At 40.8% G+C, this 26053-nt stretch overlaps 1 protein-coding gene across 1 annotated transcript in view; it reads right to left on the bottom strand.

Moving 5' to 3' along the window:
• SHMT2 (serine hydroxymethyltransferase 2) overlaps positions 1-26053 on the bottom strand; it is a 144995-nt gene that overhangs the window by 77536 nt on the left and 41406 nt on the right. Inside the window, exon 5 of the mRNA XM_073613825.1 lies at positions 25396-25477. Coding sequence (XP_073469926.1) covers positions 25396-25477 — 82 coding nt within the window. The remainder of the gene's footprint in view (positions 1-25395; positions 25478-26053) is intronic.

The following is a 26053-nucleotide window of genomic DNA, read 5'->3' on the forward strand; positions in this document are numbered from 1 at the left end:
ACAGCTCAATCTCAGTATTTGCGGACGATGCTAAGCAGGATGTGGAAACCTTGCAAGAAGATCTGAACAAATTAATGCGGTGGGCAACTACATGGCAAATGAGGTTTAATGTAGAAAAATGTAAAATAATGCATGTAGGTGGCAAAAACATGAATGCAATCTACTCACTAGGGGGAGAACCCCTGGGGAATTCTAGGATTGAAAGGGGCCTGGGGGTACTAGTAGATGACAGGCTCAGCAACGGCATGCAGCTGCAAGCAAAGCCAATAGAATATTGGCATGCATTAAAAAGGGAATTAACTCCAGAGATAAAATAATTCTCCTACTCTACAAGACTCTGGTCCGTGCTGCACCTGGAGTATACCATCCAGTTCTGGGCTCCAGTCCTCAGGAAGGGTGTGCTAGAAATGGAGTACATAGAGTACAGAGAAGGGCAACAAAGCTAATAAAGGGACTGGAGGATCTTAGCTATGAGGAAAGATTACAAGCACTGAACTTATTCTCTCTGCAGAAGAGACGCTTGAGTGGGGATATGATTTCAATGTACAAATTCCGTACTGGCGAACCCACAATAGGGATTAAACTTTTCCGCGAAAGGGCATTTAAAAAGACTCATGACCATTCAATAAAATTAGAGGTTCAACCGGAAACTGCATAGAGGGTTCTTTGCGGTAAGAATGTGGAATTCTCTTCCGCAAGCAGTGGATTCAGCAGGGAGCATAGATAATTAAAAAAAACTATTAGATAGGCACCTAAAATGACCACAACATACAGGGATATACAATGTAATATTGATACAGAGGTTGGACTTGTGTCTTTTTTCAACCTTACCAACTATGTAACTATGGGTATATGTGAGGGTTTACAGCCACTTAAAATGAGAGCTCCAGTCTCCTGTGCAAAAATTAAAAATTAGCTACAAAAACTGTAGCTGCTGACGTTTTTAACAGCCACTTACCTGTCCCAAGATCCAGCGGTTTGCTTACCCCAGCCGTTCACCCTCATGTCATTTGTCCCCAGTGCTGGCATGTCAACTGTGGGCACCCGGTTGTGACAGCTTGCCCGAGTTTCCGATCACCTAGGCGATTGGAGCAGAAGTAGGAGCCAGGTACCTGTCAAAATAAGGTACCTGCTCCCCTCCCTCCGCTCCCCAAAAGTGCCATTTCTTCACCAGGATCAGGGGAGGAGGCCTTAAAGCAGAACTTTCCCTTCTGGGTGAAGCTCCGCTGAAGAGGAGGTTACAAAACGTCTCAGATGCCCACATAACCAATTGTCGATCCTGTTCCCTCACAATTACTATGGTCACCCTCTTCTTCTATCCTATGCTCCCTTACATCTTCAATCTCTCCCTCTCTAGTGGCACCTTCCCCTCCCCTCTAAAATATGCGCAGATCACTCCCATACTCAAAAAGCCCTCACTGGACCCCACCAACCTGCACAACTTAAGACCCATCTCATTGCTCCCATTCACCTCTAAACTTCTAGAATGCTTAATCTTAGCTCCTACCTCAGTAAAAAATAACCTTCTTGATCCCTTACAGTCTGGCTTTCGCTCGCAGCACTCCACGGAAACTGCCTTACTAAAACTCACTAACGATTTACTAACTGCTAAAACCAACAGCCAGTACTCCATACTCCTACTACTTGACCTCTCTGCGGCCTTTGATACTGTTGACAGCCCGCTCCTTCTCAAACTACATTCTCTTGGCCTCCGGGATTCTGCTCTATCCTGGTTCTCTACCTATCTTTTACAGAGCTCCTTCAGTGTCACGTACAATTCTGTCTCCTCCTCTCCATTGCCCCTTTCTGTGGGGGTCCCCCAAGGCTCTGTTCCATATCTACACCACTTCCCTTGATAACTGCCCACAGCTTCCAATACCACTTATACGCCGATAACACCCATATCTGTCTACTCCTCACCGCACTCCTTCAGTCTCCTCTCGCATTACTAACGGACATATCAGCATGGATGTCGCACCACTTCATTAAACTAAATCTCTCTAAAACTGAGCTATTAATATTCCCCTCTGCCCGTGCCCCGCTCTATGACTTTTCCATTAAAATCAACAATGCAACTATCAGTCCCTCCCCTCACACCAGGGTACTAGGTGTAATCCTAGACTCTGACTTGTCATTTCAGCCCCAAGTCCAATCGTTGTCAAAAGTTTGTACAATTCACCTCCGTAACATCTCTAAAATTCACCCCTTTTTAACAAATGAAACCACCAAGCTCCTCATTCACTCCCTTGTTATCTCTCGCTTTGACTATTGCAACGCCCTTCTCATTGGCCTGCCTCTCCATAGGCTATCCCCTCTTCAGTCTATCATGAATGCGGCTGCCAGACTTATCCACTTAACCAACTGCTCAGTATCTGCCAACCCTCTCCTCCAATCCCTACACTGGCTCCCAATCCCCCAGCTAATTAAATTCAAAATACTAACCACAACATACAAAGCCATTCACAACTCTGCCCTGAGCTACATCACCAATCTTATCTCCAAATATCACCCAAATTGTCCTCTCCGCTCTTCTCAAGACCTCCTACTCTCAAGCTCTCTCGTCTCCTCCTCCCATGCTAGTCTCCAAGATTTCTCCAGAGCCTCTCCCATCCTCTGGAACTCGCTACCTCCATTGGTCCGGCTATCCCCTACTCTTGCTACCTTCAGGCGATCCCTGAAAACTCATCTCTTCAGGAAAGCCTATCACGTCTCCAACTAATCTTTTACCACTTCCATCAGCTCATTCCCCAGTTACAACCTTTTGTACCACTTGCCCACCCTATTAGATTGTAAGCTCTTCTAAGCAGGGCCCTCCTAATCCTCTTGTATTCTATTGTATTATAACTGTTTTTTCTCCTTTTTATATTGTAAAGCGCTGCGTAAACTGTTGGCGCTATATAAATCCTGTATAATAATAACCATGAAAACTCTGTAGAAAGGATTTCAATTTTAAAATGGATGGTTCATAGGACCCTAGATAGAATGAGTGGCCTGTAGCTTAGAGACCTGGACTTAGTGCCCTGTCTAACCTGTGTCTGTGCTGTATCAGTCATGACAATAAATGCAGCATGACCAAAATTGGACAAGTCAGGGAAGGCAACACTAACCAGACTGAATTATTAAGTTGCAGTCTAGCGACAGTGGCCCCCAGCAACCAATCTCCAGCAGTTTAGCAGCATAACTCACCTGTCCTTGGCTAATTAAACCAAGGACAGGTGAGTTATGTCAGCTACAGGCAAAAGATAGTGTTTTTTTTTTCATGGAGGCATAAATCAAGTCTTAGATGGCGAGTGAACACCGTGGCTGTAATGCAGAAGTCATGCTTAATATCAGATCTCTCTGCCATGGATGACATTGTGTATCAAAATTCATATAATAACCTTATGATGGGTGCCAAATCCTTCAGTGGGAAATACACACTTTATATGGAGAGGAAGTATATTTTACAAAAACATTGCAAGGCAATAAATTGTACAAAAAAAAATCATCATGGTTACTATAATTATGAAATATATAGGTCCATTAGAACACATCTATTGTACATTAATAAGAGTTATAATAATGCCTAATGCCACGGAATACATTTAAATGCAGATTTGAAAACAGCAAGAGAGTTCATGTAATATGCTGCAGAAATTGTATATGGAGATAATATAAATAAAAATGCTATTTAAGAAACAAGTAAGCTCAGAATACTGATTAGGAACACACTTCTTTCATAAAAGTATTATATAGATATGTGTTTTAGGCATTTTTAAGAGTAATCTTGTACTTTAAGCTTGATGCTTGTAGCAACCAGTAAAAAATAAAAGCCACATTGTGGGATAAAAACTCTTGGACACTTTCAACGCACACTTACAGCACTTGTGAACTAAAGGATGTATAAAACTTAAGTGCGAGTTATTAAAGGAAAAAGCAAAAGTTGCATCTCATTACGTGGACCTCCACACCCCCCCACCACCAAGAATCACATCAGCATACAGCTCTGCATGCGGATATGAAATAGTCTTACATTCATTAAACATTTTTGCAGTTCCTTACAATTATGTTTTTCCACTTCCTGGTTGAGTGAGGCACTGGTGATGTCATCTTGGCCTCACATATGCATCCAGGGAAGTTCCAGGAGACAGACCCAGAGTTCTAGGCAGATATCAAGGAAGTAAAAGGATATGGACTCACCTGCCCTTAGATGGGTCGAACTACTGAACTAGACGAATTTTGATCCATATATGGCATTGCGGATGAACCAAAGTTAACTTTTTTTTTTTTTTCTTGTTTTAAGATGATTAATGACATGTAGTCATTTTTTTACCATTATATTTTGTCTTATATTTTTCTTTATATATTACGGTGAATACGCTGTACACAGACACGAATCTCCTGAAGAAGCTATATATTCTAGTGAAACATGTCGAGAATTACATTTTTTGTACAGTAGTTAATTCTTTAATGTTTTGGTCTGATCACGCAATTTTAAACTAAAGATTGTTATATCTTTTGAAAAACGTATCCAATAAAAAAATTGCTATTATATATATATATATATATATATATATATATATATATATATAAAATTATATGTATTTATTGTAGTTTCATTGTTTTAGGCACCTTAAAAGTCTCCTTATTCCATTTTCTTCAATTTGGGATGAGGTGCCTTGCTCCACCTATCCTTGGCCGATTCACTTTATTTCCTATTCTGTACAACTGCCCTGCTTGAAAATTTCTTTCCAATCAAAGCTGCAAGCTATAGTCTGCAGTGCTGATGTATGTATCCTGATGGCGATAAAGTCTCCCCACTGTCAGAATACAATGGGAGGACTGCCCCATCCACCTCAAATGTATGGATAGGGGAACAAGGTCAGTAAAAAGCTGACCCATCTATGGCCAGCTTAAGTAAATATGGCTACAGTGAGAAGAATGAGGAGGAAAAATGTACAAGTATCTGCTTGTAGATTGTCATTACTAAACCAATTCTAAAAGGTGACTTTGTTGTAATTTTTATCTTAAAGGTGAAATTTTTTTAATTGCTACTTTTCACTGGTTCTTTAACCACTTCAATACTGGGCACTTTCCCCCCTTCCTGCCCAGACCAATTTTCAGCTTTTAGCACTGTCGCATTTTGAATGACAATTGTGCGGTCATGCTGTGTTGTACCCAAACTAAATTTTTATCATTTTGTTCCCACAAATAGAGCTTTCTTTTGGTGGTATCTGATCACCACTGGGGGGTTTTTTGTTAAAAAAAGAAGACCAAACTTTTTTTTTTCAAAAATGTTTTTGTTATAAAATTTGTAAATAATTTTTCTCCTTCACTGATGGGCGCTGATGAGGCGGCACTGTTGAGGCACCAATATGTGGCACGGATAGGCAGCACTGACGAGGCACTGGCAGACTTTACTGCTGGGCACTGATTAGCATCTAGAATGGGCACCTACTGGCATCTATAAAAGTTAATACCTGGTGGTCCTGGGTGGCATGCCTGGTCAGCATCCCTGGTGGTCCTGGATAATCGGCGCAGATCACCCCCCATCAGGAGAGCAGCCGATCAGCTCCCCTCTACTTGTGTCTGTCAGACGCGATTGGAGGATAAGCCGATAAACGGCCCTTCCTATTTACACTGTGATTGGACACAGCTGATCACGTGGTAAAGACTATGTCAGAGGCTCTTTACCCAGATCAGAAATGCAGTGTGTCAAACTGCCCCCGCAGGCGCGCGATTGCAGGTTATCCTGATCACATCATATGACGTCTGGTCAGGATAACAGAACCACCTTGCGCACGTCATATTGCTATATGGTGGGAGGGAAGTGGTTAAGGGTCCTTTCACACAGGCTTGTCCGTGATCCGCACTGAGCAGACGGATGACAGGTCCCTCTCCGCTTACTGTGCCAAGACAGACCTGTCAGAGTCTTGCTATCCTCTATGGGGAGATTAGATGAAAATGGACCGACTGGAAAATAGGGTTCTGGATTTCACAGACAGGATCGGATAGTACCTAGTGTCAGCAGACATGTCACCACTGACATCCGCCACTCTACAGAAGTACATGGAGCATCCAATCAGGCGGACCTGATCGGATCGCCCGTGTGAAAGGGGCCTAAAAATGGAACTTTACCTATGAACAACTTGATAAAATTATGGTTTTTTAGCAAGGAATATACATTTCACATTATCCGCTTCAGGCCCGGAAGATTTTTACCCCCTTCCTGACCAGAGCACTTTTTACAATTCGGCACTGCGTCGTTTTAACTGACAATTGCACGGTCGTTCGACGCTGTACCCAAACAAAATTTGCATCCTTTTTTCCCACAAATAGAGCTTTCTTTTGGTGGTATTTGATCACCTCTGCGGTTTTTACTTTTTGCACTTTAAACAAAAAAAAACAAAAAAACTTTTTTTTTCCTTTTTGCTATAATAAATATCCCAAATTTAAAAAAAAAACACAAAATTTCTTCATCAGCTAAGGCCAATTTATATTGTTCTACATTTTTTTTCCCAAAAAATATCGCAATAAGCGTATATTGATTGATTTGCACAAAAGTTATAGCATGTGCAAACTATGGGAAAGATTTATGGCATTTTTGTTTTTCATTTTTTTTTACTAGTAATGGCGGTGATCTGTGATTTTTAGAGTACTGCGACGGACAGATCAGAGGCTTTTGACACTTTTTTGGGACCATTGGCATTTATACAGCAATCAGTGCTATAAAAGTGCACTGATTACTGGGTATATGTCACTGGCAGGGAAGGGGGTAACACTAGGGGGCGATCAAGGGGTTAATTGTGTGTTCCCTCAGTGTGTTCTAACTGTGTGGGGATAGGATTGACTAGGAGAAGAGACATAAGTTTTCCTACTTAGTAGGAACAAAACAATATGGCTCCTCTCCTCTGACAGCACAGGGATTTGTGCGTTTACACACACAAATCCCCGTGCGTGTGGCCAGCGCCCTCTGGTGGCCGAAAAAGGGTAGGACGTACCCGTACAGGATTTAGACTAGGAGAGCCATTGTGCCGCAGTATATCTGCGTGACATGGTCAGGAACCGGTTATTATGCTACCAAAATTAGTGTGCTGTAAATAGCTTCCAGCATGGTTACGGTTTCTTCTTGCTGGAGGCTGACATTTTGCTGAACCCCTGAGCAGCAGTAAATATTTAGGCTGTCAGCAGATTAGCCCCTAGTGGCTCCAATTTACAGCACAGTGCCAAAAATGGAGAGCAACTAAGCATGAAGGTTTTTAAACAGTAGCTATACCTCCAAAAGTGGCCAGCCTAAGGTGATCTAGCAAGACTTCATTTTCTGATTAAAGTTCCACTTTAAGGCTCCATTTGCGTGGGTGTTTACACATGCTGCAAATCCCAGCAGCAAGAATCAACAGATTCCTGCAACTGGGATTGACACGTGTGCGTGTAGTCGAGGCCACTGAGCCCATTCAATGCAATGGCAAGCTGCTGCTGGCCACAACTATTTACGGCTGTATTTGCTGTGATTGTGGCGGGACAAAAAATGCAGCAGCTATCAACACATCTGTCAATCCCATCGATAGGAATCTGCAGATTCTTGCCTCTGGGATTCTCAGCATGTAAAAATGCTTTTGTGAATGAAGCCTAAAGGCATATCAAATTCGAAGTTATGTGACAAATGACCTATAATAACTTCGAAAGAGTTCTCTACTATTTTTGAGGTCTGAAAGTGCTAGATTACAATGTTTAGCAACAACATCCCAATTATAAATTATTATAAATTAAAGAAGAGCTAAACCCACCAATTTGATTTAACTGCTTTTGAAAAGAAAGCTCAAGTTAAAAAATGATCAATAAAATGTTATTAAATCCTTAACCACTTGAGTCCCTGGGTCTTTCTACCTAAATCCTCTGGAGTACCAGAGCAACACTTTCAACTGTGCAATGTCTCCGTTCTACACAGTATATCTTTTAGGTTCTGTAGCCTACCCTAATGTATTATACGTTGGTTTTCTTTCTGAACAGATAGAGCTTTAGTTTGGTAGCAAATTTGGATATCTATATTATATAATACATATAGGGTTTTTTTTCTTGGGGGGGGGGGGTGTAAAAAAAAAAAAAAAAAAATGTTATATATATATATATATATTTTACACACACTATATAGTCAACAGTTTTGAGATGCCTGTCTTTACACGCACATGAACTTTAATGGCATTCCAGTCTTAGTCTGTAGGGTTCAATATTGAGTTGGCCCACCCTTTGCAGCTATAACAGCTTCAACTCTTCTGGGAAGGCTGTCCACAAGGTTTAGGAGTGTGTCTATGGGAATGTTTGACCATTCTTCCAGAAGCGCATTTGTGAGGCCAGGCACTGATGCTGGACGAGAAGGCCTGGCTCGCAGTCTCCGCTCTAATTCATCCCAAAGGTGTTCTATTGGGTTGAGGTCAGGACTCTGTGCCGGCCAGTCAAATTCCTCCACCACAAACTCACTCATTCATGTCTTTATGGACCTTGCTTTGTGCACTGGTCCAAATCAATGAGGGGGGATTTTGGTGTGGGGCTGTTTTTCAGGTGTTGGGCTTGGCCTCTTAGTTCCACCAGTGAAGGAAACTCTTACAGTGTCAGCATAGCAAGACATTTTGGACCATTCCATGCTCCCAACTTTGTGGGAACAGTTTGGGGATGGCCTCTTCCTGTTCCAACATGACTGCACACCAGTATACAAAGCATGGTCCATAAACACATGGATGAGCAAGTTTGGGGTAAAGGCACTTGACTGGCCTGCACAGAGTCCTGACCTCAACCCTATAGAACATTGGGATGAATTCGAGCGGAGACTGCAAGCCAGGCCTTCTCATCCAACATAAGTAGTGACCTACCGCTGTATGGAGAGGCTGGGCAGAGCCTCTGCAATGACAGAAAGCGCCATGACGTCACTACACCCCCCATGCAAATATAATGTAGAAGCATAGGGTTTACATTTGCTTCCACAGCGTGCTCCTATGGAGTTATCTGTAGAAACATTGGAAACGCAGGTATTGATCATTTCAGCTCCCAGGGTTAGTGTTGGATGCACTTTGTTACAGATAGTTGTCTGGATTTGCTTATGAGCCCCAGAAAAAACTAAATCTGGTCATACACTGCTCAAAATTTTGGTTGATTCCTGATACATTGGCCTAAACGCGAGCTGTTGGTGGCCCTGTTGGTACCACCGTGAAACAGAAAGTGATCTATGAATGGAGGATGGGTGAATGATTGATAGCTCTTCTCCCCTCTATTCATAGATTGTGTTCCATTCATAGAAGCTGTCGTACGGATTCTATGAATTGCAGATCTGGGCGGATAAAGCAGACAGGGTCTGTCACAGGCTCTTGACGACAACCTGTGGCAGACCCTTAGTTATATTAATCCCCGCCATACCAGAAAATTACAGCAGCAGGGGTGGTTGTTGGGGTACATAAGGGACACATCCTACCTATAAGTTACGTCCCTTGTGCAGATTTTTTTGATTTTTGGCTACACTTAGGCTTTAAAGAAGTGGTAAAATCATACATATAAAATAAATAAATAAAAATATAATCACAAAAATCCCTTTCAGAAATTCCTTTTTTTTTTAATGGCTACACCAGGGTTGCATACTCCCAGATAAAGAATACTCCTTTTACTTTACACTGTCATCTCTGAATTATTAATGTCAATGTGAATATATCTAAATCCTAGAAACTTCTAAACAAATTGACAGAATTTCCATAAAAGGAGCAAAGATTCTGTAAAGGTATTTTTAGTTTTAATAGATATATACAATATACAAGTAGATCACCACAGTATTTTAAAGACAGTCTTGTCCTAAAAAATGGTCATTCAAGACCGGCAAATTCCTGGCATAAACCACTGGGGAGAGTCCTCTTACAGAAAAGAAATGAGAGTATATACAAAGTAAAAAATAGATCAATATCAACCCTGACAAAGAAATAAATGGAAAAATAAGTGCTCACAGCGTCATCTTTCTACTATCCCTCAAAACTGATTCAATGTGCATGGATAAAGACCGCTAAAGCTGAGCTTCAGGAATGATCTGTATTGCAAACTTACATTGTTACAGCTTGGCACAGTGCGAGTATGTTTAGCTCACAGCCAATGGGCTGCTGGTAAAGCTCAACATCACTATAGTAGTCAACACTACTCCGGTAATTGCTGCAATTTCCTGTGCTCTGCTAAGGTTGGTGTCCTGTATGAGCAGCTTTCCCGCTACACACGGACCCACAGGGGGTCATTTGCTTGGCACTGTCTCCATTCCATCGCCTCGTATTTTTTTCAATGAAAACCAGATGTTCTGATTGGAAGAGGTGGAGACCCATGACATCACTGCTCCTCCTCTCCACCTTGTCCAATAAGAGAACACCTTGCATTCATTGAAAAAAAAAACTCAAATACTTATTTCAACTATCCGGTTGCGTGTCTATACTTCAACTTTAAAGGAAACCTAGATCCAGCCTTGTAATATGTGGTAAATCACAAGCAAAGGAAGGTGGTGCACCAGCCTAGTGCATTACTGTATAACTGCAATTATGGTATTAAAAGTAGTAATATGTACTCATAAATGGAAAATGAGGCAAGCATATCTGAACAAAAGTACTACTGAACGAAAGTCAATCAAGTGGGACACAGCTAACCCATTTAGAGGGTCATGCCCTCTTCCTCAAAGCTCTGCGGAAGGGAGCACTTTGGCACTGTGTTCAAGTATCCTTGCCTCATTCTCATTGGTGGGTCCTGGATGCAAGATTTATCCTTTGTGGGCTTGTCTGCCTGAGAGTTTCAGACTTGTAGCGCGGACTTGTGTGTTTTTTTAATCCATGGTAAATGTAGAAACAATGAACAATAATTATTGAAGCAATGAAGGTCAGGGGTTAAAAATAAAAAAAAAAACACATCTAGAGTGGAGGGATGTTTGATGTAGGTGCCAGCACCTGCAACAGACAAGAGAAACTGCCATGCAAGTCTACGTCCAAGCACTGCAAGGCCCCTTTCATACCAATGGACGGATCGGGTCCACCTGTCCAATTCTCAGATGGCCCCAATCGGACCACCCATTGTTATCTATGGGGACGTGGATGCTTACACCCACCTGCATCAGATCCAATCTGGACCGCCAAAAACAGACGGATGGGGATCAGTCTAGCAGACTGGATAAGCGAATAGAAATGGACAGGAGGTCAGTTTCCATCAAATCGCCCCATAGAGAAGAGCGGGATGTGTCCATGTCCACTCTGCATAACAGAGCGCACACAGGCCTGACATCCGCCTGCTCAGTGGGGATCAAAGGACAGATTCCCTGCCGAGTAGGCGGATCTGCATGATTGAGTCTGCTTCATTTGAAAGGGGCATTAAGGTCCTAACATCCCTAGATCGGTCACCTGAGTTATCCAAATATCTAAAACAGTCCTCATCAGGGGCGGACTTGACCATTGAGCCACTCGGGCACTGCCCAAGGGCCCTGGGCCACTAGGGGCCCCATCAGGGTTGCCAGACTCAGTAAAACCAGGGACAGTATGTATAAATCTGTTTTTTTTTACATCTGTCTGTGTATACCGTGTGTACTGTGTGATTGTATACTGTGTGTATATACTGTGTGGCCCCATAATCTGATTGCCTGGGGGGCCAATAATCTCCTATTGCCCGGGGGCCCCATGAGTTATCAGTCCGCCCCTGGTCCTCATATTCGTATCATAAGCAAAGTAGGTCTAAAATAATGACCTTTGACTAACAATGAATGTGCTTATTAAGTTTTACATTAATTGGTATATATCTGCTCTGATCTTCAGTTATGCATGTTAAAGAATTTTGCCTGTCTTGTAAAAAGAACACTACTTGGAAGAGATGTAGGTTTATTTTTATTGATCTGAGAATGTGTTTTCTTTCTTCTTTTGCATGCTTACTTTATATGTATAGATGTGTTTTTAGTGAAAATTATATTGTTTCACTTGACTGTGTTCTCTGTAGCCAGACCATTACTCCTCTTTATTATTCACTTTATTGCACCTTTTTCATATGTCTGCATCATTGCTTCTGCTCCTTTGCCCCGTCTTTCCTGAAGCACTTCCAAACGTTTTCATCTCTTAGGCTTCTTGACTTCTCTATGTAGCAGAACTATAAACAATTCAAGAACTCTGTACTTGGCACTGGTTTGACAAGCATAGAAAACTCCTTAGAGCAACTTAGACTTTATAAAATAAAACAATTACAAAAATGCTAACTTTTTAGACAAGACGCTTCAGACTGAGATGTACTGGTCAATGAGTATTCATTTTTTTTACACTCCTCTGGATGCTTGAATTGCTGACAGCGACTATACTACCCGTTCATCCCAAATCAAATCTGCAACACTTAGAAACTAATCTATGGCTGCTTGGGGGTGAAATCTATCATTTTTTAATTTGAAAAAAAAAAATACAAGTATGAATGCCGTCCACAAATGAATAATAAATCCCTCACCTATAAAAAATATATATAGACGTATTAAGTACTGAAAAATACCAAATAATCCTTTCCAGAAGTGCAGTCAACTTCTAACTTCCTATAGCAGGCTCACGACATTGCAGCTACAGCACTGAAATCCCAAGACGTGTTGTCAGCCCTGCCCAAAGATTGCCATACAGTAGTAGGATTTTGTAAATGAAACAGTGCGTGCTGGCTTAGTGCAAGAGCTTGAAAAAAAAAAAAAATATCTTAACATTTGGTAAAAATAAACATATTGAACTCACAAAAAGGTGGTATACAGACACACTTCTCACATAATTTAAATAAAGAAACCCTCCATCCATTAATGCTTCATTCAAAGACTGACCTTTAATATCTTAGCCAATGTGCTTTAAGGCATCGCATCTTCATCAGAGCCAACTCACCAATAGGAGTAGACAGAATACTCTTTTCATCTCACTACACAAAATTATAGATGCCACTCCCCTTCAATTAGCATAGAATTAAATAATAATACCATGACTTACAGCCTTATAAGGTTAAAGCCTTCAATAGCATAATATATCATATACCAACAGCTTATCAGTGAATATCTGAAAGCAACAAAACAAACCCTTAGGGCCGAGAGGTTCACAGTACATGTATTAAGGGCCAAATGAGACCATTGACTAAAAAATGGTTTCCCACAATTTATAAATTGCTCGAGATCAGGAGTTCTCCCTTTAGGCCTCATGCACACTGAGAATTTTTAAGCTGCTTTGGGCATCAGATGTTTTTTTAAACTGGCTCCAAACTCCCCTGCATGTTATCCTATGTGCTTTTAGGAGCGTTTTGTGACAGAAAAAAAAAAAAAAAAAACACCTCTGCCAACATGTTCTGGAGCAGCAGTGTTTTGGCAGAAAAAACGCCGACAACTCTTAAACTTTCCTAAACTCTGCTAAATGCCAGTGCCCAGTAGAGGCAGCCAGTGTCAGCGGGACTCCCCGCTAGTAGCTGAATGTAAAAACAAATTACAGACAATGAAAAATTTTGAAAAAAATGGCATGAGCTCCCCCCTAAATTCATACCAAGCCAAAATAAGAAACAAAAAAACGTCATGAGGTTCCCCTCTAGAACTCACACGAGACCCTTATCCGGGCATGCAGCCTGGCAGGAAAGGGGAGGGGGAGAGCGAGCGAGTGTGCCCCCTCCTGAACTAAGCCAGAACACATGCCCTCAACATGGAGAGGGTGCTTTGGGGCAGGGGGGCATCTTCCCCACAACCCTGGCTGGTGGTTTTGGGGGTCTGGGCAGGGGGCTTATTGGCATCTGGAAGCCCCCCTTCAACAAAGGAACCCCCAGATCCCACCCTCCCTATGTAAATGAGCATGAGGGTACATAGCTAACCCTACTCCTCAACCCCCCCCCCCCCCCCAAAAAAAAAAGGTAGTGTAAAAAAAGACAGTAGGCATTGGACAAATTCTTTATTAAAAAAAAAACAAACTATGCCCCCCCGGTGTAAAGCCATCATCAATCACGATGCCCGCTGTCAATGCCGACCCGTAGGGAAGAAAAAAAAAAAAGTCTGCACCCGATGAAGGCTGCTGCTGTCTCACAGTTCTTAAAAAACTAAGGGGTGGCCCTGCTCCTTGGTTATTTAAGAACTGTCAGATGGCAGAAGCCTTCGTCGGGTGGCTTTTTTTTTTCCTGGGTCAGTGGTGGGCATCATTATTGACAATGGACCTACACTGGGGGACATTATTTTAAAAAACAAAAATAAATACACAAAAAGGACTTGTTAAAAATTGTCTAATGAGCCGATGATCACTGCATTATCAAATTGTGGAAGTCAAAAAGAATCATGTCAGATGCTATGGTTTGTGTAGTTTTCTGGTAGGAAATAATCTTCTCTTACAAAATCCAATTTACCACTTGCTTACAGTGATACCAAAACACACACTGTTTAATTTACATTGTCCCTTCTATTTCTGTATACAAATGATGGCACTGTATTTTAATTAAAAAAAAAAAAAATCTAAGTCCCTTTTTCCAAATTGATATTTAGCTGTCACATGACTCAGCTCTTTCCCTGTCCGTCTGCAGGGAAACATAAGCAGGAGGAGTCCTCTGCTGCTGGTCACATGTACAAAAGGAAAAAAAAAAAAAAAAAAAAAAAAAAAAAAAACAGCCTTTGGAATACAGAGTAAAAAAAAAAAAAAAATAATCAATAAACCGTTTTAAATTGTCATACAAATATGTATTTTAAATTAAATCTTTATTATTTTGTGGAAATAACATGGTGTGGGAAGATTTCACACCCCTCCAACTTTTGTCTTAGAATAATGATCTACATGCAATATCCCACCCCATTGTGTTTAGCTGGTTAGTGGGCATTGAGCAGGAGGGAGGTAGTGGGATGTCATTTATCACTGTGTTTACGCCAACATGTGTGACTATAGTCACATGGGCTGCTCAGATGTGATAGGGAGTAAATGCTCATCATAGAAACTCACTGAAAACTGAGCATGTGCAGAGTTGCCACCACAGCTGCAAAATCCTTAGCCGAATTGGGGACATGGACAAAAAGGGGGAAAATAGAGAGCAGGATCAACCAGTTTTTTTGCAGACTACAGAAAATGAATCTCAAAGTGACTGAGTATGAACAGCATGTAATACACTATTTATTGACAGTTTATGATGTGGATTTACTACACTTTAAGCACTTTCAAGACACAAAAATCTTCAGGTTAATGAGGTGTATGGATGCTGTAATTTATAAGAAAATCTGAGGCCTTATATCCTAGTTTCAAAGGCTCTAGTTAGAATACACTAGGGCAAAGAGCATCATAAACAGCAAAGCATGCCGCCTCAAGAAGCTTTTTCAAACACCGTAAAGAATTTCAGCCCCAACATAGGAATGCTGACAACGGGTCTTAAGAAGAACACAACTCTGGAAGCTGTGCCAAAAAGGCTGGCAAAAGGACAAAGAACTAGTTATTAGTGTTGCCTGCAACTTGTGATTTACAGAATTGGGAAAAGACATCATTTTTATTGAATTTTTTCTCATATACAAAACAAAAAAACATATCAAATACCCCAGTTCAAAAAAAATAAATAAATAAAAATATTTACACACACCAGATATTTAAGTCATCAGTCTAATCCTTCCACCTCTTCAGAACTGTTGATCCCCCTTCAGCTTGACAGAGTTACCAGATTTATAAACCTGACCTAAATATTCCATTTAGATTATTACGTTTTAACAGTATTTATTTACATTTGCAGTCATCCTCCACAGATATTCTATCATTATTAGCGTTCCTCATTATCGTTAATATGCTCAATTGACTGCTCAGACAGACCAGAGACTAGCCACAATACCAGATTTTCACAAATTTTTGGGGGCATCTCCTATGTTTATATGTCAACTCCTCACATCTTAAATTAAGATTTATTGCTGGCGAGTGGTTTGATATCCATTTTTGTAATAGGAGTTTACGAGCCACATACATTAGTTCTTAGCCACATCACATTCATTTCAGCTGGGAGAGTATCCTCAGGTACAATCCCCAACAATGCTATCTTTGGATCATAATGAACCTGTGTGAAGCACAAGGAATACAAAAGTGTCAAATACACCTTCCCAGTAACGATGCAGTTTGGGACAATGCCACAACATATGTATGAGTACCTACATCAGTAGTACATCTTGGACAATTTATTGTAGCTGCTTTGCCCCAAGAGTGCAACTTCAAAAAAAGGAGTATAATGAGCTCTATGAATAATAAACAGCTGTGTCAAACACCAAGGAGGACAGGGATACCCCGAATATGTTCTTCAGATCTTGCTCCCACTCCTTATCACTGAGTGTCTCCAGATCTCTTCACCACCGTCTAGAGCAGGGGTCTCCAAACTTTCGAAACAAAGGGCCAGTTTACAGTCCTTCATACATTAAGGCAGGGGTCTCAAACTGGCGGCCCTCCAGCTGTTGTGAAACTACAAGTCCCATCATTCCTCTGCCTGTGGGAGTCATGCTTGTAACTGTCAGCCTTGCAATGCCTCATGGGACTTGTAGTTTTGCAACAGCTGGAGGGCCGCCAGTTTGAGACCCCTGCATTAAGGGGACCGGACTGTGCTCACTAGGCATAAAAAAGGTCCTGATGTCAGTGGGAAAAAACAATGCCTCATCTTTGGTGTCAGTGGAAGGAATTATGCCGCATTGTTGGTGTCATTGGGAAGAATAGTGCCCCATCATTGGTGTCATTGGAACCTATTGTTGGGGCCCAATTCATCCCATTGTCACCATCGTTGGCGTCTTTGGGAGAAATTGGACCTAGTCATTGGGAGGGATTATGCCCCACTGTTGGTATCAGTGGATGAAATAGTGCCCCAAGGGCCAGATAAAAGCAGGCAAAGGGCCGCATCTGGCCCCGGGATGCAGTTTGGAGACCACTGGTCTAGAGCTATCCTCTAGTAAATTTGTTCTAGTTTTATTTTGTAGAGAAGAATATATGTTCCCGATGATTCCCTGTTTAGATCATCTTACAGTTACTGTCATAGCTAGAATTGATAAAGGGTTATATTTTAATAAAAAGTTCTTTGCTTAACTCTACAGAGCATGTCGCAGCTGTAAATATTGAAAAAATGTCTTATTATGCAAATGATTGCAAATGTCTTGTCAAATGGTTGCAAAACCTCATTATCATAAAGCTGACAAAGAAGCAGAATACCAGCTCTTTTGCACAAATCTAAATTTTCAAGTCTTACTACCTCAGACAGTCGCGGATTATTCCATATGGGCATATATCGAGTATATCCCTCACGATGAGTATCTCGTTGAATAGTAGTCCAAATTTTATGAATAAAAGTCTATAAAATTCCAGCCATACAATTGCTGAAGTTGAGATGCCAGATAATACAATCTATAAATAACAAAATGTGGGCGCTAAAAAAACGTGATGTTCGTTATTGGGCAAGACACACCAGAATGGTCATCTGGGAGTCAAAATGCACAATAAAGTTTTAATAAAAATAAAACATGTCTCCACTAACAAAAATGAAGATAAATACAATAGAACTGTATATGTCTGTAGACCCAAACGGACCTGGATAGTGCAAAAGTAGCCCTTAAAAGTCCAAAGACTATAAAGGGATAGAGATAATTGATTGAGTATGAAAAAATATATAAGTGCAGAAAAAATTAAAGTATAACTACCAAGAAAATACCTTAATGTGCTATACATTCAAATAAATAGTGCAAAAATCAACATATGCACCGCAATCTAAAAACAGTATATATGGGGTTCAATAAGCGTTCACAAAGCGTGCTTCAAAGGTTGATGTAAGCTTGACATGTGGAGCCTTCCGCAGAGTATATCAATCATCCATGCTGGGACGAACTCTGGAATGGTGTACTGCCCAGGTGTCCAAAGCATATGTAAATAGGTTAAACACCCTTACCAGAACAGATGGACTCACTAGCCGTACGGCTGAGAGTCTGACAGGCTTGTAGAGGGTGGGCCAAGACGGTTATCCTGGAGCGAACAGATCCAATTCCATGTCCGGACTTGAAAATAAGGTGGCTATAACCACTCACCAATCACCTACTCAGTGTCATCCTACATTGGGATCTCCACAGTAGAGGGTTGTATAGTAATTGGTAGATCGAATCCTCAGGCCGGCATAAAAGAGGTATAACCCTCAAGGTAAAAAATAAAAAGAATTTCTCCACATAGTGTGAAACTGCTTCAAAAAAGAATTTTTAATAAAAAAATTTAAAATAAAAACACTCTGGCTCCTAAGACAATAAAGGACCAGGTGTAGACAGATAATATAAAAGCGCTTACAAGAGTCGTGGCATAACAGGCATATGATATGATATTTGTTATGCCACGACATATATATATATATATATATATATATATATATATATATATATATATATATATATATATATATATATATATATATATATATATATATATATATATATATATATATTAGCCTATGTATATTATCTTCTAAACAATGTACAATACAAAAATATATAGGGACATTTATTATCCGTTTGAGAAAATCTACATCATTTGCTATCAAAATAGATAAACCTCTAGAATATGTAGTATAAATAGAATGATAGGGTCTACTATATTGTGTACGTTTCAAATAGTTTAATTTATATGTATTTAAGGGAGTCTTCTGTAGGCAGATAATAGACGGAGAAAACTGTTTCAAATGCTCGTCTTTTTACTGGGTCAATAAGCCCCCTAATAGTCCAAGAAACAAGAACCTGCATTAAAGATGATATAATCGCTATATAAAGGATATACGATGGAAAAAGATCCCATCTAGTATCCATTTCAATAATAGCATCGCGTTTTTTTTTGTTTTTTTTTTAAGGTTCTCTATGAAAGGAAGATTTCTATTTCATTCCAATTATTCTGGTGTGTGCATTTAAAATTTCTTCAAATCTCACACAGACCCCAGGGATCGCCATTCCCCTCAATGGCCAACCCCCAAGGGGGCCTATATATGAAAGCATCACAAAATACACATAGTGCACTTTTTATAGTAATTAGAAACAAATAGAGAATATAAAAAATATTTTCAAAAAGTTAACATTTGCCTATGTGTATCACCAAATAAGAAAAAAAACAAAAAAAAAAAAAAAAAAAACACACCACAAAAAGTATAAATAAAAGCCAAATGTTTCAAACAGGAACAAAATATAGAGAGTCTATTCTGTAAAATATTTTACTGGATTCTCTCCTCCGGCTCTATAGTCATATAGAAAATCAGGCTAACCACCTCCAATTTGTGCAAAAGAGGGCAAGAGAAAAGAAAATTTTAAAAAATGCCCCTATTTTTGTTCTATTTTACATAGTGTCTATCCAGTCATTTCGTAGCCACTTGTGGTTTGACAAAAAAGGTACGACTTCATTGGCCACCACTCTAAGTTTAGCAGGATAGAACAATGAATGTGACAATTGCAGAATCTGCAGTCTTAACATTTTGAAATTTTATTTTTTGTACTTCTGGTGAAAAATCTGGAAAAAACATAACTTTAGTTCCATTAAAAATGACTTTCTTCAATAGTCTGACTCTTCTGAGAATAGAATCTGTCATGTTGATTAAGCTGTCATATTAGGAAGGGCCGTGGGGGGTTCCTGCTGGGTAAGGCCTACTAGGTACTCGCTGTGCTCCCTCAACCGAAAAGGACATTGAAAGATGTTCTTTCCCAATCGTCTCCCATAGCCAGGTTTCCACAAATTCTGCAGGATCTGCTCCCTCAGAATGCTCTGGGAGACCCACCAACCAATTATTACGGCGAAAACCGTTTTCAAGATCTTACAATCTACGAGCGTTGACATCTGATTTTTTTATTACATCTTAAATATCTGAATTTAATGGCTGTGAAATATCCTCCAATTCCTTAACTTCACCTTCCAGGGCCAATGTTCTTTCCCTTATTTTCTGTACATCTTGACGAAGACAAGTAAATTCATCTTTAAGTCCATGTATTTTCCCTGTTAGGCTGCATAAAGAATTCTGACATTGTTGCACCGCTTTTAACACATCAAGTAATGTAGGCTCTGTTGGCTCTATTGGTGTTAGTGATGATATTGATGTATACTGTCCATTTAACTGTTTAACAGTATGTGGTCTATCACTCCTCCCCCCCCCCCCCATTTCTTCCACTTCATCTGTCATTTGATCTGAAGATTTGTGTAAAATAGATGCATCTGTTCTAGTGCAAGAATCTTTCATTACTTTACTGGCTACTTGTTGAAAGCTTTTATTTTTCACCATCTTTTGAGATCATTGGAAATTTTGCTAGTTTAACAGCAGCAGCTTCTTTAGCCTTCTCATACCGATTTGCCACGTTATGCTTGCTGAGAAAAACCATCCTCCTCTTGCGTAGAGGCTGCAGCATTTAAAACCCCCTGTCTTTCTTTCGATAATTTTGCAGTATTATTACCAGCTCTCCTTTCCATTTCTCCTGTTCCTTTTTCTCTTTCTTTTCTCTCTCCCCTTTATAGTTATTTGTTTAATTATTTGTTGCCTGATTTATATTATAATTGATCTGTTGCTTTGCAGCTCAGCTCTCGACAAAAAAGTTTTTCCTTTTCTTTCCTCTTCCCTTTTTGTTTGCGTCCTCCTTATTCCTTCCTTCCTTTTGCCCCTCCTTTTAATTTATTTTTATCATCCTTCTCCTCCTCCGTTTCTTCCCTTGTTTGTTTCTCTTCCTCTTTATCCCTTTCATGTGTAAAAAAAAAAAAAAAATTACCTGCTCTGCAGATCAGGTCAGGTCAGATTCAGATCAGGTCTCCAGGATTTTATGCAGCTTTCCCGGTTTACTCTCACTGCCAACCGTCTTGAGGCCAGTCACAGCACCCCGTCACCATCAAGCTCCAGGAGGGCCCCCAGCGTCTTTCTGCTAGCCTCACTGATGTTTCCCGAGGCTCGCCGGAATGTACCTTGTGCACCGCCCACTCCAGCCAACACAGAGAGCCGCCGGTGACTGCCGAGGGGCACCGAACCCTCGAACATCACAGCACGTAGCAGCAGAAGAGAAGGAAAGCTCCGGCCAGCCAGCCGCAGACAACACAGCTCCACAGATGCACCAAAACAGCAGCCCCACAGCAAGAGCAGTCCCAGGTAAGCTGAAGGAGGGGGAGGGGGGAGGGGCGATTCATATAGAAATGACTCCAAGATGATTTTCAGCGATCTTCAAGCAGGAGAGGAAAAGGCAAGTCAGGAGAATCACCATCCAGGCACACCAGACACAGATCTTGGGAGGTTTTCAGCCAGAACTAATCAACAAAATGGAAGAGCAGGAGCTCATCTTACACACGTTCACTCACATCAGACTCCAGCTCAACCTCTTCCCAATTCTGACTTAAAGTGAAACTAAAGTCTTTCTTAAAAAAAAAAAAAAACGGTAGTAGGAATCCATTCATTGCAGCACAGGCATGCATTGTCTCTTCTGCAATAAAATAAACCTACCTGTCTGCTCCCAGTCTTCTTTAAAGGGTATACCAAGCTCCGCATGCACAACTCAGTGTACATTCTGGCACACTGTCTATGTGTCAGGATGAGTGAACTACTACGCATGCATGGGAATTTACATCAGCCTGTGCTGGCCAATGAACATGGCCAAAGAATGGAACCAAGAAGCAGCTGGGAAGAAGGTGCTTTTGAAGGGACCTTATGGGCATCAGACCACTGGAGCCAAAAGAAGTATGGTGGACTTTAGTTCTGCACTGTGTTTCTGCGCGGAGCTATCCTGGTAGAGGCAGGGCTTTGCTTCAAGTCAAATCCTCCAGCAAACAGAACAGCTAATAGCACAGTTGTTACCATCTCTCATTCCAAATCCCCTGCAACTAGCAGTCAGAGGCAGTAATACCTTAGATCACACACTGCAGATATGCAGACACAGGAGAGTTGGAGGGGGGTATATATTTTTATTTTTTTTATTCACTTCTGCTCTCAGGCAGCACACAAAGTCAGTGAGGCAGTGTGTGCCCTCAGCAGCCGCTGGAGGGAAAGGAAGGAAAACGGCAGCACTGCGGGGGGCACACAGTGGTCCCAGACACTAGAACCAATCCCCCCTGCAGTGCAGCCGAAGAAAAGAAAAGTAGAGGTTGCAGCACTGCACAAGAGTCAAGTGCCAGCAATAAGACAGTACTGCTGGACCTTCTGCTTGACAGGTGCCTGGGCCCCCCTTTTGAACCGATGGAGCCTGGGTCCAGTACAGGAGGGCTGGCTGTACTGCCTTATGAGCAATGATTAAGCACTTTGTGTGAAATGCTTGTGCCGCTTTCTCCCTTTGTTTGTATAAACTGCCTTTTAGGTGAATAGCTCTAATCAGTGGATTGTCATCTACTAATCTGAGCTATTGTTTTATTCAGAAGCATCTGCTGAAAAGCTTTGATTTAAGCTCTTGGTCACTTCATGAATCAGGTTTGTACAACATACGGACATGGCCAGCTAGAAGCAGTGCTGTTAAAGGGTTAAAGCAATCATGTACTTTGCCCATTAAACCAGTTGAGGACACTGGGCATGCTTCACACGTCCAAAAAAGCTTCAAAATACACAGGACATGTGTAGAATTTCTGCCCAACCCTGTCACAAGGCACTCTATATAGCCTACCTGTGCGATTTATAGCTTCAGCGACTAGTAACCTAAATTTTCCCTTCCCTCCGGGGGCTGAACAGAGCAACACTTTAGTGCCTGTGGAGGTTTGCAATAAAGTAAACCAGTTGGGCAATGCTTAGATTCCTTTTTAAGGCTTTAATAAAGCTGTTCATAGGGAAGTCTTGGTTGGATCCTCCAAAAGACGGCAAATAAAGACTTCTGACTCTAAAGCCAGATTCCAGAGCCACCAAGCCAGGGACAATGTTCCTTGGAGACAAACCTAGTCTGTCAGAAACAGATCAACTTGTCCCACGATGACAGAAATGTTGTGTGGCAGGGGTCAGGAATGAAACTAGAAAAATGGATCTGCCTCACAAGGAGGCTACTGTCAGGTGTATGACTTTCATACAAAAGTGGAGAATTGGACGACTCCTGGACTGATAAATTAGAATTTGAGACCAGAAAATCTAAAAAGTTTTTCCTGTGGAAGGAACACTCTGGCCTATGCTGTGTACAGGATTTGTTTGAAAAGAAAAGTGATGTGCCTTTATCATATTTTTGCATCGGAACGAATTAACTCAAGTTCAAGTTGAAAGCTTCTCTTTAACCTTACCTGTGTGTGATGCTTCAGAATTCCAAGTCAGTGTATCATGGGTTAAACAACCATGGGGTTGTTATCACATTTTTGAGAGGGTGGCATTTAACACGATTGTCTTATATATGGGGAATATGCTCAATAAGGGTGTACATACAGCAAGAGATGGGTAGAGGATGCCTACTTACAGATGGTCTCCAGGGAAAGGTGTGCCATTTGGTCACACCCAGAGACTACGTTCACCCTGTCAATTCATATCCATTTCTTTATCACAATATAAGGACTGGAGTTCCAAACCGTTTTATAACTTCCACATTTTGCAGTACACGGATAGTTATTCATACAAAAGATGCATTGCACATGGAGATTTAAAAAGAGTGTAAACATGCAAAGTGATATGGGAGGTTATTACTTTGGGTCTGCCTGGGATCATAACTGCTTCAATATCCAAGTTTGGTCTATAACCGCTTGCCGACCACTTGTCTGCCTTCGTTTGACGGCGGCAGAATGACTCCCCTGCACGAATCGCCATAGCTGTACGACAGCCGCTTTAAGGGGTATAGGGGGCGCATGCACGCCCGCCACACGCACACCCACCCGATACTGAGGAGCCGATGCTCGTACCCAGCGGCCATGATGTCCACCAGGCACACGCGATTGCTCCTGACAGGGCCAGAATGAGGATTTGTGTGTTTAAACACACAAATCCACGTTCTGACAGGGGAAAGGACACAGATCGTGTGTTCCTAGTATATAGGAACACTGATCAGTCTGCTTTCCAGGCAGTCCCACCCCCCTACCCCCCACAGTTAGAACACACATTAGGAAACACATTTAACCCCTTGATTGCCCCCTAGTGTTAACCCCTTCCCTGCCAGTGACATTTATACAGTAACCAGTGGTTATTTATAGCTCTGATCGCTGTATAAATGTCAGTGGTCCCAAAAAAAAAAAAAAAGTCAAAAGTGTCCAATCTGTCCACCGCAATGTCGCAGTAAACATCGCAGATGGCCACCATAACTAGTGAAAAAAAATATATATATTTATATAATAATAATAATAATAATAATAATAATAATGATGATGCCATAAATCTATCCTATTACTTTTGTGCAAACCAATCAATATACGCCTATTGCGATTTTTTTTTACCAAAAATATGAAGATTACATATCGGCCTAAACTGAGGAAAAAATGTGTTTGTTTTTTTAAAAATTGGGAATATTTATTATAGCAACAAGTAAAAAAACAGTGTCTTTTTCAAAAGTGTCACTGTTTATAGCGCAAAAAATAAAAACCGCAGAGGTGATCAAATACCATCAAAAGAAAGCTCTATTTGTGGAAAAAAAAAGAAGGACATTTTGTTTGGGTACAGCACAGCGTCGCACGACCGCGCAAATGTCAATTAAAGCAACGCAGTGCCGTATCGCAAAAAATGGCCCAGTCAGGAAGGGGGCAAATCCTTCCGGGGCTGAAGTGGAGTTAATGTGAATGAAGTGTAGTTAAGATAAACGAAGAAAAATGGATGGCAATAATTACACATCTTCATAAGTATATAGCATGCCTTTGGAAATGAGCTTAGCAGGCATCTGACTGGAGAGGCTGGGGGCTGACAGCTATACTTTGAAACCAAACATTTTAAATCTGATACCTAAAATTCAGTAACACATTCTTGTGGGTGTTTGATGTTGACTAGGGATAAGCAAACATATTTCTTTTTAAGCCCTTGAAGCAGGAGTCATTTCCAATCTTCCGGTTTTTCTTTTCCCCTTATTAAGCGGTTTGCTTGGATAGATTTTGTAACACGTTCTGAAATTGTATATACTAGATAACCTTTTAGGGATATTAAATACATTATAGTTTGATTTCTCTTTAGTAAGCACGTATCTAAAGCGGCAGTGAGCCCGGTTTTTCTAGGAGTCTAAACCCTGTAGGTGGTGATCAGTTTTACCAAATCTGGTAACTGCTAAAGGGAGTAGCATGTGGTTATACAAATATTTTGTACTGGCCCCTTATCTTCTAAATGGCAGAGTTTACTGACCAGAAATGCTTGCATATTGAACAACAAATAAATTTGAAGTTTTTGCATCAGGTGTTGGCTTTATATAGAGACTTAGAAATGTATGGAAACATATCAACAGAAATGTATACAAACTTACTAACCTTGTCTGAACAATTTATAATAAGTACAGTATAGTAAATCAAACTAGATGTCACATTACATCTCGGGAATACTTACATTCAGCTTGTAAGGCATGGATTCAAAGTAAATTGAGGTAGCTGAGATACGTTTCACGTCAGACATGTACCCGTGTGTTAGACTTGAAAAAAGAAAGAAAGAAAAAAAAAAAAAAAGGGAGATCTTATCAACTCTGTTTGAATCTGAAAAGATTGCAAATGTCACAGAATATGCATTTAAAAGGGGCTAGCTCAAAATTGTAAGAGTATATAGTGGCACCATCTGCATGGAGTTAATTTTTAGCTTTCAGTGGAAAAGCAACAGTAGTGTATTTTACCATGTTGGCCTTTATTCATGCAAGAAGTTTGAAAATGTAATGGATATGCAATATTGGATAACTTAAGTTATTAAGGCTCAGTTCACACTAGCCTGACTCCAAAGTCACGCAACTTTCAGTGCAACTTTGATGTGACTTTTTACACTCTGTGGCATTGAAGTCATAGCAAAGTCAGACCAAAGGAGTGCAGGAACCTTTTCTAAAGTCGAACAGACTTCTGTAGTATCAGTTAAGACAGCTCTCATAGGGAAACCCTGAATTTCACGTCATCCAACTTGGTTCTCACAAAATGGATCCTATGTCGCATCAGTGTGAACGGAGCCTAAAAGAATAAGTTCACCTTTTGTAACATGTTTTCCATATTCAAGGTTTAACACTTAA

Source organism: Aquarana catesbeiana, linkage group LG02 (assembly GCF_042186555.1).
Source record: "Aquarana catesbeiana isolate 2022-GZ linkage group LG02, ASM4218655v1, whole genome shotgun sequence".
Lineage (NCBI taxonomy): Eukaryota > Metazoa > Chordata > Amphibia > Anura > Ranidae > Aquarana > Aquarana catesbeiana.